Source organism: Nyctereutes procyonoides, unplaced genomic scaffold (genome assembly GCF_905146905.1).
Source record: "Nyctereutes procyonoides isolate TBG_1078 unplaced genomic scaffold, NYPRO_anot_genome, whole genome shotgun sequence".
In the NCBI taxonomy this organism is placed as follows: Eukaryota; Metazoa; Chordata; class Mammalia; order Carnivora; family Canidae; genus Nyctereutes; species Nyctereutes procyonoides.
In genome coordinates this window covers 50,058,102-50,072,775 of record NW_026575052.1, presented here as the reverse complement: position 1 = coordinate 50,072,775, position 14,674 = coordinate 50,058,102, and the positions used below count along the sequence as shown (strand labels likewise).

The 14,674-nt window shown below is 49.6% G+C and overlaps 1 protein-coding gene across 2 annotated transcripts; it reads right to left on the bottom strand.

Annotated features, from left to right (window-relative positions):
- Positions 1-690: 690 nt before the first annotated feature.
- HBEGF (heparin binding EGF like growth factor) lies at positions 691-13,005 on the bottom strand. Of its 2 annotated transcripts, none has more exons than XM_055332526.1 (6): positions 12,678-13,005; positions 12,294-12,467; positions 9,244-9,424; positions 3,740-3,895; positions 2,846-2,936; positions 691-2,131 (listed from the first exon to the last, which is right to left on the bottom strand). In XM_055332526.1, exons 1-5 carry the CDS (start codon positions 12,721-12,723, stop codon positions 2,864-2,866), a joined length of 630 nt encoding a protein of 209 aa, XP_055188501.1. In that variant the 5' UTR covers positions 12,724-13,005; the 3' UTR covers positions 691-2,131; positions 2,846-2,863. The 2 variants fall into 2 exon arrangements, with proteins under 2 accessions (XP_055188501.1, XP_055188502.1); XM_055332527.1 differs by having other exon boundaries at positions 9,244-9,421.
- Positions 13,006-14,674: the final 1,669 nt, after the last annotated feature.

The window sequence follows — 14,674 nt, the reverse complement described above, 5'->3', positions numbered from 1 at the left end:
GCCTGTGTCTCTGCCTCTCTCTGTGTGTCTCTCATTAATAAATAAATAAAATCTTAAAAACAACAAAAACAAAAAGAATGTTAGTCGTGATTAGGGCTCTGGTGGAAAAGAAAGCAATGTAAGGAGAATAAGAAGCTACTGTCAAATAGGTTGGTCAGGGAAAGCCTGCAGGGCAGATAGTAATGCATTCAGCATTATTCTAAAGGTAGGAGTGAAAGGGTTTGCTGATAGATTGGTTGTGGAGCATGAGAGGGAAGTCAAAGATGCCTTGTTTCCACCAGAGGCAATGCCTCATTGTGGATACAGCACAGGACCAGGCCCGGAGCCCAGAGTCTATTGACTAAATGAGTGGACATCTTTCCTGGTTATAGTCAGTCAAACTTCCAATGTGAAAGGTTTATTTTCTATTGTCTCAGAAATAGTATAAGTATAAAGACAAATAATTGCAGTCAGACTGCCACTCCCAGCTCCGTCACTTACCAACTGTGTTTCTTCAGGCAAGTTACATAATATCTCTGAGCCTCAGTTTTCTCTTCAGGAAAAATGGGATGATGACAGTACCTCTATCACACTGTTGTCAGGGATACCAAGATAGAGTACATAAAAAAGCCTGGCCTAGAGCCTAATATTGATTCAGGGCTTAGGAAATACCTATGTTAAACCAGTTCCCAGATAAAACAGAAAGAAGTCTATGGAGTATGGGTTATCTTTATTTGAATTGCAAAATATAAATATGAACCAGGTTTGGAAATACAGGTTGTAACAGTTCAGAAATGGCACCAGCAACTTCCAGAAGGGACCATGACAGCATACCTTTTTAGTTTAAGTGAGGTGGATGGGTTTACACAGAAGCCCCCCGACCCCAAACTCTGTAGAAATCGGTAGGTTATCAATTAACAAGAACAGGCAGCTCCAATGTTTCCTGCTCCTCCTCAGCCTTCTTCTTTGCTGATACCTTCTGTAGATCCTCCTCTGCTGCACTGACCCCTGCATGGAGTAGCACCAGAAGAATGGCAGGAGTAAGAAAAAATGTCTTGACATGAGAAAAAAGGAGTTCCCACTCTGTGGGCCTGGGGCCATAGGGGTGGAGGAGCCAGGAAAGCTGCAGGCATGGAAGTCCAACCTCTTAGGAGATTTGGCAGGGAGAGGACACAAGGAAACACCAATATCTGTTACACTTTGACATCAGCACCTTGGGCTTTTGAAACATAAACGGTAGACAAAATCGCCTAGGCAAGACTGCAGTCCAGCTCATAGAGTGGATCTGACAAAGTTAACTCCTATATCCTGACCGTACTGACCTCCCCCTGTGGCACCATGACTGTGGAAGATCTTCAGAAATGTGCACAGATAACAAATGACTACAGATGGGTCACAGAACCATCTCAAAGTTATGGCAGAGGAGAACAATGCTGAGCCAGATGGTGGGCATGCCAGGTGGAGGGCCAGGACACTGCCAAAGTAACAGACTAGGCACTTGAAATATTATTGTTAGATTGTTAAAAACTAAATAAATTAACATACATAGAATAAAATAAATATATAATTTAAGAGGCATTTTACAAACAAACAAACAAACAAACAAACAAAAAATAGTTGTTATTTTTCCATCTGGGTAGAAGTCCCAAAATTCAGAGTTCTCAGGCTTGTGGTATTTCACAGTTAGCTCATCAAATCCAGCGCTTGAGGATCCAAACAGCAGATCCCTTGGTGGCTACTTGAGTATATGGCTTCTCAATCTTTGTTACTTTCTTTCAATCCACAAATCTTTAATTCTTCTTCTCCTTTTTTTTATCTGTCAAAGATCCTGGAGCATATGGAATTTAACTGGCATCTTAATCCAGAAGTTAATTATTTAAACAAACTTATGGGGGTAGGTGGGGTTTGGTGGAAGGAAATCAGAAGGGCATGAAGGTCTCTCCCTTTCGCTTTCTTCTGACCAAGATTCCATTTTGACATATTCTGTTTGGCACTTGAAGGCTCTGGTATTTTGGCAAAGCAATTATGAAGGGCCAATCTAGATAGCAACTGGGAAAGAAGGAATCTTCCTGACTAGCTGTGACGTCCTTTCCCTCTGCGGAGTCTACGATCAGCTGTGTCTTCTCGGAGGTAGCAGTCCCCCTGCAGATTCCTAAAGCACAAGAGGAAGGCATTTAAAGCTGGATCCAGCAGCAGCTGGGTGGCTCAGTCGGTTAAGCATCTGCCTTCGGCTCAGGTCATGATTTTGGACTTCCAGGATTGAGCCTCAAATCAGGCTCCCTGCTCAGTGGGGAGTCTGTTTCTCCCTCTGCCTCTCACCCCACTCATACTCTCTCTTTCTCTCAAATAAATAAACAAAGCTGGATTTGGTCTTAAGAGTTTCCCAGGTCCAGTCTTATGAAGTAGGAAGATCACCTGGGGCAGAAGAAGGGACAAGGATAGGAGAAAGTATTGTCTCAGGCATCTCTCTTGGGTATTTCTCTAGGAACTGTCACCCCAAGTGAGAAAACCAACTGAAAACCTTTTTGAAAACCATTCTGCGGGATCCCTGGGTGGCGCAGCGGTTTGGCGCCTGCCTTTGGCCCAGGGCACGATCCTGGAGACCCGGGATCGAATCCCACGTTGGGCTCCCGATGCACGGAGCCTGCTTCTCCCTCTGCCTGTGTCTCTGCCTCTCTGTCTCTGTGACTATCATAAATTAAAATAAAAATAAGTAAATAAAAAAAAGAAAACCATTCTGCAATGGGACCCTAACTCCACAGTAGCCTGCCCCCCAACTCCTAGGTCGAGAGAAGAATTCAGAATACCTTGAAACAGATCTAGAGAAGATGGTGACGGTGCCATGGGGCAAAGGATGGACCATTACCTTGAGTACAGGTCTCTCTCAGTGGGAAGTAGTCATGCCTAACTTCACTTTCTCTTCACTTTCCACATCATAACCTCCTCTCCTATGGTACCTGAAGGAGACAAGTTTTGTGAGCAAGCTCTGCCTGCTATGACAGGGTGCAGGTCCCAGAAGGTAGTGGTCCTTCAAAAGGCCATTGCCATGGTGGTTCCCTCCATTACCTGGAAATGCCAAGAGGCTATGGCAGCCCAACAGATCTCTGGTCAGAGGCCCAACTGCCCCAAGGAATGCCTGTCTCTAACAGCAGGCTATAATTTGTTAAGAACTTTGACCTCATCTACACGATCCTCATAATATCCTTATGAGGTAGGTAGAGATTACAATCATCATGAGATTTTAACCCTCAGAAAGACAGGTAACTTGGTCCAGGTCTCCCAACAGATGAATTGTACAGCTTGAAAATGGGCATCGAGCACTTGGTAGGTCTCCCTCAACCTAGAATACAACCTGGACTGGAAGCATGGCCTGAGGTTGAAATGCCTCAGAATTGAAAGGATATACCAATAGCCATATACCACCATGCTTTGTCTATCAAACCACACACTAATGCCATCAGAGAACAGAGCAAAGGGAAGGAACCATATGAAGAGAGACCCATGGGTGGGTTACTAGACTTGCTGTGAAAAGCAGGACCTGCTATGACCTGGCAATTTTTGCCCTGGGCTCTGGACACTGGACTCACATTTCACCCAAGAAGCTAGGTGCCTAGAGAAGCTAGGTTCCTCAGGTATGTCAGTCAGGTTCCTAGCCTGGAATTTGGGAGGTTGAAGGGCTCATGTGTTCACAGGCAGAAAACCCAGCAGGAGGAATGGAAGTTATTTGCAGAAACAGCCTGCAGGGGGCCCCAATACTCACCTAAACATGAGAAGCCCCACGATGACAAGCAGACAGACAGATGACAGCACCACAGCCACCACAGCCAAGATGGTTGTATGGTCATAAGTATATAAGCGATTTTCTACTGGAAGGCTCAGCCCATGGCACCTCTCTCCATGGTAACCAGGGTGGCAGCTGGTTCAAGACAGAAAAAAGCAGAGATGAGGTTAGTGGTTTGGTCTCTCTCTCTCTGTAGGCAATGACCCTCCTACCTAAGCCAGATCCCAGTCCTCACAGCCTCAGCCTATCAATCCCTGGTCTTGATCCCTGCCCTTTCTCTTTCCTTCTAGTAGGAATCTAGGAGAAGACTCTTGAAAAACCCCTCTGAAGGTTCTGTGGCTTTCCTCCCTGCATTCCTAGGCCCCCTCTCCATTCCCTCTGGTTATCTGGCTCAAGATTACTGCTCCAGGCAGGGAAAAAGTGAGGAAGGACTTCAAGGTCCAAGCTACATATGTTCCATGTGTGGATGATTTATTACATGTGTATTAAGACAGTCTGTTTAAGCCCCTCAGAGGTGTAGGCCTATGTACTAGTGGGTTGAGTCGAGGGGACTATCACTCCTTCTAGTGAGTCCCCTTAACTCTGACCCAGAAATAAAGCCAGCCTTCTCCACCACTGCTTCCAGCACTCAGTGCCTCTCAGCCACAGCCCATCCTATTAATAGGTCTTGTTCTTTTGCCAGGAGTCATTTTTCTCAAGTTCCCTTCATTGAACTCCCAGCTCCCTCTGGGTACAGGGCCCAACTTGAGAGCTTCACATTGACTTTTGGCCTCTGAACCCTGGGCTATCTGACCTCCTACATCATAGGACAAAGTTAACAAACCAAGGTAACTTCTTGCCCAGCTGTCTAGCCAGAGCATGGAAAAAAATTAAAAACCTTTTGGGTTTTCACACTCAAGAAATAAATCAGATGGCAAATGCCTGTTCTAACCAAAGCATTTCCTTGAAGCTCTTAGGAAGACTTGGAAGCGCTTTCAGTTGAACAAGTACATTCACGTCCCTTCCTTTATCCAAGCACTGGAAAGGCCCTTTGATGTAGGTGGAACCCCATGTTACAGAAAGGCAGAGCTGTCTTCCCCATGGTCACTTGGCAGAGCAGAGGTGTGGTCTTGGTTTGTTTGACCCTGAGCTCCGTGTGTCCCATCACACTCACAACTGCATTGGTTCCATCTGCCTGGGGACTCTAGGCCATTGCCTCACTGAATAGTTGGCTACTGGCCCTCTATTTTAAGTTGGCCCTCCTCTGAGAAGCAGGTCGTACATGTGATGCCTCAGAGCAAGGAATCCCTTCTTCCTACTGAGAGGCACCCCAGAAGCAGACCTATCCAAACCTGGCAGCAGTGGGGGGGGGGGCAGGCTGCCCCTGTGGAGTGCTGGGCACCTCTCTCTGGCTCAGCTCCTCCTGGGTGCTTTGGGAAACCACCTCACTGCAGGATAAATGTGTGTCAGCCCCATATACACACAGCAGGGTACCCAGCTCCTTGCCCAGCCTCTCTATGCATCTGTCCCGTTGGCCAAGGCGGGGCAAACAACAACCTCCATGCTGACAGGATACAGAGGAAGCTCTCAGGAGTGCCCTTGGAAAATTGCTCATGCACAGCAGTTTATAGAGCACACTACTTATCTGCTAGCCCAACTGAGACTCATAACATCTGGTAGGCAGGTACAGCCCCATTTTACAGACTGAAAGACTAAGAGTAAGGGTTAAAGGGATTGTGATTTGCCAAAAGTAGCACAACTAAGAGGCAACAAAACTAAGACTAGAAACCAGTCTTAGCAGATTCCAAATTCATGATTCTTCTCACTCTGAACAGTGCAAATTACCCCAAGGAAACACATATCTCATGAGGTGATAGCTTCCTGGGGCTGTCTGACCCTGCTCTTTGACTTATTATTATATTATTATTATTAACTTGGATAATAAATAGCAAACATTAAAGGCTTACTGGGAGCCAAGTACTCTATGCTAATTGCTTTACAAGAATCATGTGGTTTAATCTCAAAAACATCCCTGTGAAGTAGGAGTTACTATCCCCATTTTAAAGAGGGAGAGAGGGGATCCCTGGGTGGCTCAGCGGTTTAGCGCCTGCCTTTGGCCCAGGGCGCGATCCTGGAGTCCCAGGATCGAGTCCCACGTCGGGCTCCCTGTGTGGAGCCTGCTTCTCCCTCTTCCTGTGTCTCTGCCTCTCTCTCTATGTCTATCATGAATGAATAAATAAATAAAATCTTTAAAAAAAAAAAAAGGGAGAGGGAGAGATTGAGGTTTAAGTTCCTAGCTAATTTGCCCAAGGTTATACAGCCAGTGAGAGATAGAGCCAGGATTTAGCCCAACAGTCTAGATGATTTCAGAGACTATGCTCCCCTGGGGGGGTGGGGAAGGGAAGCTGAGGCTGTTTTTCACTTCCAGCCATCACTCAAACCCCACAGGTAGTTACTCAGATGATAGAAATAAAGTTTGGTCTCAGAGTCCCGCAATTCAGTTACATAATCCCTCCACCCCCATCCTGAGTCAAAAGGATAATAATGTAAACATCCTAATATTACCCACCTCCCTCTCCCTTTGCAAATGACTCCTGGCTTTTCCAGGGAGTGGGGGAGCAGATGAGTATGTTCCAAGCATGGGGGGGGGTGCCGAGGGGGGGCAAGATCATGTGTCTTGCTCAAAGCCAGCAATCCACCAACTGGAACATGTTCCTCCTACTGATGGTTGTGACCCATTTCAGAACTTGTATTACAATAGCAGTAAGAAACCTCTAGGGTCCAGAGACATTTTCCAAACCAGGTTTCTCCGCCCCTACACCATGTCTTGCTGCTATTTCTAGCCAGGTGGTCTTGAGCAAATTACTTTTACCTTTCTAAGCTTTGGTTTACTCATTTGAAACACAGGAATAATAAACACCTACCTCTCCAGAGTATTTTGAAGATCGAATGAGATACTACACTTAAACAGCACTTAACAAAAGGCCAAGTCCGACATATGTGTGAGTTATTACAAAATTAGACTCCACAGGGTACTGCCCTGAGGAATGGGGCTCCAAGGTCAGGTGGAGCCAAAGAGAAGGGGGCTTGACATTCCTTCTCAGCATCTGGCCAATGAGGCCAAGGGAAGGCTCCATGCCTGTCTCCCTCCCAGCTGATTCTCCTCAGCCTGACTGCCTCCAGGCTTCCTCCGGCCACAGGAAACTTTGCAGCCAGCTTCTGGGTCAGCAGCCAGTCAGGAGCCCCAGGAAACTGCTCTTTGAGGGCAACTTTTGGCTGGTGACACAAAAGCGTTTTCCTGTGTACGGTGGCTGTGGAGGAATAGTTTAGGAAGCCAGCTAGCCTCAAGCTCCTCAGGGCAGCCTGGATGCACCCTGGCTGGTGGTTCCTGAGTCTAGAGGGAAAGAGGAGCAACAAAAAGCCCCAAATGTAGGTGACCAAATATCACATTTCCCCAAACTGGGAGCTCTGTGTCTTCTTGCTACATTCTGCCCTGAGCTCCAAAGGCTGGAGGCAGGGGGAGCCAAAGCAGACACACAATCCAGTCCCTAGAAAATCTGTCTAGGAAGCAGAGACAAAGTCTTCAAATCAGACTGCCATGCTCTTAGGCTAGTGAAAGCCTTCAGAGACCTCTAACCTAACAGCTGTCCTCTATAAAATCCTATTCAAACTCTGGAAGGATAGACAGGGAAGAAGGACACAAGCCAATACCTGGTCCTGCCTGGGGGCATGAAAAGCATGCTGGACTGAAAGTCAGGCACCTGAATCCTTGTCCTGTTTCCATCCATTTATTTAGCTGTTGATCTCAGGCAAATCACTTCCAACTTCCTGGCTCTAGTGTCCTCATCTTTCAACTAGAGATAGCAAGCCCTGTCAACCACCCTGGAACTTTTGATAATTCCTGGACAGGACTATAATTCCCCATTCCCTAGAATAGTTGGCACCAAGTGGGTACTCCACACATACTGGCTCGGTTCAGCTCATATTAAATGTTAATTGTGAGGCTATGGGGGGCAAAGGAGAGGAGGCACCACCTTTGTTCCAGGCACCCTCATCTACTGGCTTTAGCTGACAGTCAAGATCTGCTCTCCAGGATAGCAGCCTTACAAAGGTTCTCAGCTAAGCAGTGGAAGTCCATCCACCAAAGCCCTGGACCAGTTTGGACCAGACAGGCTCCTGGTCTCAACCCATCTTGACTGCCTTCAGAGTCACTACCTCCATCCTGTGCTAATGATGGCATTTTACAAATTTAAGACAACCATTTCCTACCCTATCTCCAAGACCTTGGGAAGAATAATATGGGAACTGTCTATGTTACTTTAAAGCAACTCCCTCTAATTCCAAGCTCCTGAAAAGGATGTTATAGGGGAGGACACACAAGTGATCATGAACATGGTGGAGAGTAACGGGTCTGCCTGCCAGCTGCCAAATACAGGGCAGCTTTGCTATGTAAGATCAGACAGGACAAGGAAACTTTAAAAAGCCAAGGGATCTGGACTAATCACAGAAGCAGAGATGCCAGGCAGCCAGCCTTTTTTGACAGGTTGAGATGTGGTGTGCACCTAATAATCTCCTGGTCCTGTCCAGAGTCTCCCAGGTCACAAAGCCTGTCTCTCCATAGGGACCTTGTGCCCAGAGGAAGAGAGTGGATGTTTGTAGTCGAATGTGGGTGTTGGCCTCGGGTACAGTGGCCACATTATGCCTGCCAGATAGCAGGACAGTGCTGTCATCCCTGAGGGGTGCCAAGGCAGCCATTTGCTGGGCTTGGCCTGGCAGAGAAGCTGGGGAACCCATGGACCCTCCACCCAGGAAAAGGGTGGTGCTGCCTGACCAGGGGCTGATGTCTACTGGGTTGGGTTCCATTTCCTGTTAATCTTGCACAAAGGAAGTGTTCTCCCAATTCCATGGCCAAAGGGCAATTCCCATTATGTCCCCCAGGTCTTGGCCCTTGCTGGGATGAGGAAGAAGAGGGGAAAGGGCCTCTCCCTGCTCCTGCGATGATTGCTTTCTGTATAGTCCTGCCATGCCTTCAAATCAACCCACGTGTGCTCACTCATGTGGGCACACATACATCCAAGCACACACATCTGCACAGCGTGGGTCCAAATGCACCTCCCACCTGTCTGCAGGGCTTGGGAAGGGAGGCCATAGGAGCTCCACTCCACCCAGCAAGCCTACATGGGTCCTACTGGCTTCTCCCACGTGGAATAGGGCATGAAGTAGGAATGAATGAAGGACCTGGCTGCAGGCATCAGCTCTCTTGGCCACATGTCATGCCTGAGCAAGCAGGAAATGTCCCTAAGGATGAAAGAGCGTCACAAATCTACACCACAGGAAATTACAAACCCATGCAGGGGAGAGCCCCTTCCGCTGACTAAAAATATTTCCCCTCCTCCCAGCTTCCGCCTAAAGATTGAGAAGCAACTGGGTAGAATTATGAATTCAAGGAACAGTGACAACGAGGAACAGCCACGTGACTGACAGCTCAGGGAAAGGACACTTACATGCAGGATGGAGCCCGGAGCTCCTTCACATATTTGCATTCTCCATGGATGCAGAAGTCCTTGTATTTCCGAAGACACGGGTCTCTCTTCCTCCCTAAGCCTTTGCCTTTCTTCTTTTTTTTCCCACGTTCCTCCTTACTGGGTGTGGCCAGAGCCTGTGGCTTGGAGGAGAAAGCAGCTGCTAGGGGGGAAAAGGACCCTGTTAGGCCTTTAACTCTCCTGGGGGAAAGACTCAGAACAGCACCATGTCTAGAAGGAGTACAGGCTCTTTAATCTCACCTGTAGTCAGAGGCCTTGGGAAGCCCCTTGGCTCAGTGCCTCCCAGGAGCTAAAGGAAGACTGAGCAGGACCACCAGAAGGCAGGGGAGGAAGCAGAGGCTACAGGGGTCCCAAGGAAGGCATTTCTCAGACTTAGTTCAAGAACTTCATTCGAACAATGCTAGCTTCTGTTGAGTTCACTGCCGCTGACAGGGCAGTTCTACTAACCTCACTCCCACCCCACTGTCCATCCCCATCTACTCCCCCACGCCCACTTGGTGCTATTTTGGCCTTAAATCAGCATCATTTCCTGATGCTGCACTCACTGACCCACTTGCAGGAAGACAGTGTCAGAGATAAAAATTGTTTCTGGAGAAGGTACTTGGAGGGTTTTTTTCTTTCTTTGGTGGTGGTGGGGGAGGCTCCTAAAATAACAACAGTGTCCATGTCCAGATGGCCCCCTCTGAAGCACCCACTAGCACCAGGGTACCATGAGCCCAGGCCAGAGCCAGGCTTGGGAACCACAAGCAGGCCATCCCTGGTCATGGCCTTGCTTTTTTTACCTCAAGCAGAGTATTTACCCTGCTCTATGTCCTTTGCAGCTTACCACTCCTCTCAAAAGTCTATTACATTTATCCCCAAATGTCCTGTTTATAGCTCTCTAGGATGGATGAGTATAATGTGTACAAGGGGGAGAAAGATGGAAAGTAAGGAATTACCTGGAAGGAACTGGAACAAGGATGACTCCCCCCCACACACACACAATTCTTTTCACATTTTCCAGCTGGGACTGACCATGGGCTACACCCAGCAGCCCATCAGGTGTCTGACACCAGTCCCCTTTCCCCTGCTCCCAGAAGAAAAAAAGTGCCCACTGTCCATGGCTGTAGCCTTGTGTCTGGTGCAAGGGTTAGCACCAAACATTAGACTGGAGACGCAGGATCCTCGAGCAGGGAGTGACTTGAAAGAATATCATGGCTTTCCATTTTCTGATAAAAAACTTGAGGTCTCTTAAAATTAAAAAAAAATGTTTTTTAATTTAAAAAAATAAAAAAAAACTTGAGGTCTCGAAAGGCAGTGATTTGGTGAAGGTCATGCAGAATTGAGATCAGAAATGTGGTCTCTGGATTCCATATCCAGTGCTCTTTCTCAATATACCAAACTGCTCACACACCCCTGTCCCTTCCCCTGTACAAGTCTAGAACATCCCGGATATTGAACCAGGAAGGAGACAATGAATGGACTCTGAAGTCAACAGACCTGTGCTCCCGCTTCAGCGCCATGAACTTGGGCAAGTGACTTAATCTCTCTGAACCTTGGGGTGCTCAGTAAGTAGTGGCTAGCAGTGCAATTTCAGAGGGTTGCTACAGGATTAATTAACCCACAATAGCATAATGACTGCCTAGAACACAGCAGGTACTTAATAAACAGTAATAGTTATTCATTTTAGATGATAGGATCCCCAGACATGAAAATCAGTTTTCACCCAGCAAAGCCAAGAGAAGGGAAGAAAGGCAGGTGCCAGTAGTCCCACAGACCCCAGTTTCCTCTGGTATAGACCCAAGCCTCTTCAGCGCTCAGAAGGTGAAGCAGATGCTCAAGAGTGACCAGAGCTGTGGTGAAATTGTGGCAGAAGGGGCAAGCCAACCAGAGAAGGGAGGAAGAAAGTGACAGGGTGACAGCCAGGCTCCTGCCAGGGACAGGGAGCAGTGAGTCAGGTCAGCAGAGGTATGAGGAGCAGCTGTGTGGGTGGAGGGTGAGTCACAGCCCAGCTCTGCCCAGCCTAGGAGGCGATGGCTAGGAGAATCCAGGTTGTTCCAGCCACGGGCAACCCAAGAGGCTACTAGGAGAGGATGAAGGTTGACAATGCAGGCCCAGCTTGGGAGCAGACCTTTGATTTATACAAAGCAAGACAGCACCTCACCTAAGGGAAGCTCTGGGTAAGGGGTGGCTAAGGGGCAGGCGGGACTAGAACAGGTGGGTATCTTTCCAACCCAATACAGTCATTCTGGTGCTTCAGGGCCCAGTCCCTGCTCACCCTCAAGAATCACTTCAGGTGGCTGGGGGCAGGCAAGTGGGCAACGCTGAAGGCTCTGTACTCTGCCCTGTGCCTGTACTCAACTACAGCCACATCTGCTGGAGTATCCCACGTGGCCCTTTTTCCCTTGGAATGTCTCTCAGGGACTCAGGGTGGTCAGGAAGTCTCCAGGCTTTGGGTAGGATTTGTAGACACGTAGCATTTCATTATGTCTCCCTAGGGACCCAGTGCCCATCATTCACAGCCTCCCAAGGAGGTGCTGGCCTCACCTGGGAGACCAAGATCTCCTCATTCCCCTCCGTTTCTCCAGCCTGGAGACAGGTGGACGGAGAAGACTGCACACCTACTACATTCCTAGGCTCTCCACATCTGTCATTTTATACACAATGGTCATTTGATAGAGGAATTAAGACTTGCACCGATTTTTACATAGGAACTTTACAGAAAACATCCCAACCATTCCTTGTTCCTTACTCCAGCTTACCCAGAAGTGTACAAGACCACGGACACCCTGCCTGCTCACTTTGCCCTAAACTACCCAGAAGGGGAGCATCTGGACATGTGAGACTCAACAGCAAGAAAGCGCGATCCACATTTCAGGTTCCCCTAGCAAGCTTGTCGGGTTTAGCAGGTTTTCCTTGAAGTCCGCCATGAACACTCCCAACTCACAAGTGTGCCCAAACAGCGTGAACCCTGGATCCACTTATTCTTCAAGTGCCCACCGGGGTCAAGGATGAGGAGCCTTCATACCCACCTCTTAAAAGGTCCAGGTCCGTCTCTTCTAAGTCCAGGACTTCCCTGGCCCGGCCGCCTTCCGGGGGCAGCAGCCGGTCCGTGGATTCGGTGGGAGAGTCCGGGTTGCCAGTTCCGGCCGCCAGCCCTCTCCGAAGACGCCCCAAGCTCTCGCCAGTCACCGACGCCGAGAGCACTGCAGGGGGGTGGGGGCGAGGCCGCGCATCAGACCCCTCTGCACCCCCGGGTCGCCGCGCGCACCGAAGCCGGCAGCCGTCTGCCGGGGAGCGCGGGCCCCACCAAGTGGCCCGCGGTGGAGTCGCTGCTGCGCCCTTGCCCCCGGGCCCCCGGCACAGTGGCCCCAACCCCCGCCCCCCACCTCCGGGGGCGTCGGCAGCCCTCTCACCTGCAGCCAGAAAGAGCTTCAGCACCACTGACCGCAGCAGCTTCATGGTCCCGGACCCGGCGGAGGCGGCGAGGCGGCAGTCACTTTGGAGGAGGCGACTGCGGGGCGCTGGCACGCGAGCCGGGCCGGGCGGAGCTCAGGGGATTCGGCCGGGCTGCGTCTGCCGCCGGCCTCTGGGTGCAAGCCTAGCCGGGACCTGCGCCGAGCCGGCGGCCGCTGGGTGTCTGTCTGCTCGCTCGGTCCGTCCGCCCACCCGGGCCCCCTGCGTCTCGGTCAGGCCGGCCAGCTGCTCGCCGCCCGCAGATCCCTCGGTGACTGAACGCTCCCGGCGCGCGGCGGGGAATAAGGCTCCTGGAGGCGCCGAGGCTCCGCCCCGCCCCCTCCCCGCCCCTCCCCTCCCCCTCCCCCTCCCCCGCCTCCGCTCCCTCCCCCGGCCTCCCGCGCTGGGCCGCTCGCCCGGCTCCGGGCGCCCCTAACTCCGCGGGCGCGGCGAGGGAAGGGGGCGGGAGTAGGGGATGGCGCTCACATAATTTGGGACCCGGCCGGCCGGGGTAGCCACCGTCTAACTGTGGGAAGGGCTGCCGACCGGCAGGTGGCGGGGACCGGTTCCAACCTTTCCGCAAACGCCGGGTGCGCTGCAGCCTCGCGAACGCTGAGCTGAACCCTGCCCTTGGACACCCCTCGTTCCTTCCCCTACTCCAGGCCTGGTCCCTCCAGCCATCCCTGCTCCAATCCAGGGATCTGCAACCATGTCACCTGCTGAAAGTAACATTCTCCGCTTTGCCTAGCTACACAGCAAATAGTAAATAATGAGTTCGTTTATCATTTAAAAATTAGGTGAAAAAAAATTAGATACACGAATGCCAGCAGGTCTCATGAGCCCGAAGTAACCAGAACTGCAGTTGCAGGCACTTGGTATCAATCCAGCAAAAGCAAAGGAAGTATTCTTCCAGCTGCTGGAGTGGCTTCCCTCCATCTTTCTCCCAGAGGACATAGTCTTCATTAAGATTTTTGAACTGTGGATTTTAATTCCCAGGCTTCTGGGATCTGAAGGACAATGGTTGTGCAACAAGTCTCATACTATTCCTTGTCTTGGAGCACCACTTTCTTTTCCAACATAAAAACTGAGACCCTCTCCCAGGGAACCCAGCTGGCTAGCATAGGTTGCTATGTTCAACAGGTGCCAGGAGATTGATGTATTTCTTCTCCAACCTAGTATTTTTACAGGGATCTTCTGCTGTCAATGTCCTAACCCAAAGAAATGACTCCCAGTAGATATTTCAGCTCCCAGGGACGTGCCGGGGAAGGAGTTGTATGACACAGGGCTGGGTTGGCATTCAGAGTCCTCAAATTGTGCCAGATAGAGCTGCTTGCCTGATTCAGCCCATGTGTAGAGATAAAAACAGGCTTCCTATTTATACACAGGCTATCCTACTGTTTCTATCCATCCCCACTTTTGTAGGGTCTGCCCTCTTGACTTGCCCCTAGCAACACTTCCCATGCCTGGGTTTCCATAGTACACTGAAATCACTACATATGTAAGTTGGAATCTGGACCATAATTACTACTTACTGAGTGACCTTGAACAAAGTATTTCATTTCACTGAGCCTCAGTTTCCAAATCTCTCAAATGGAGGTAACAATAATAAGACTTTGTAGAGAGCTTTTTGAGGATTGAATGAGGGAACTCATATAAGAAAGCACTTAGTACAGTGCCAAGCATATTATAAGTTCTCAATAAATGTAAGCTATTATCTTATTATTACTAAGCATTCTACTTTGACAACTCCATTTCCTTAGAGGCTTTTTTCTTCTCCCTTCCCCCTGGGTCTGAGGCTATATGTTGTGGTTGGACTGGTTTCAGGCGGAAGCTCACCTGTCACCCATTTGGCCAAGTGCCACTGGGGGATTATTCTTTTGGGTGATCACTAGAACCTTAGTGGTTGGTCATCATCCAAGCCACACCTTGGTTCTCCCTCAGCAACCACATGACCACC

Bases quoted from the DNA above. Each gene is read 5' to 3' on its own strand.
- HBEGF (XM_055332526.1), bottom strand. From the start codon at position 12,723: ATGAAGCTGCTGCGGTCAGTGGTGCTGAAGCTCTTTCTGGCTGCAG. The intron at 12,468-12,677 runs GTGAGAGGGCTG...ACCCCCCTGCAG, and splicing joins GAAGCTCTTTCTGGCTGCAG to TGCTCTCGGCGTCGGTGACT. The intron at 2,937-3,739 runs GTGAGTATTGGG...TGTCTCCTTCAG, and splicing joins GTGGGGCTTCTCATGTTTAG to GTACCATAGGAGAGGAGGTT.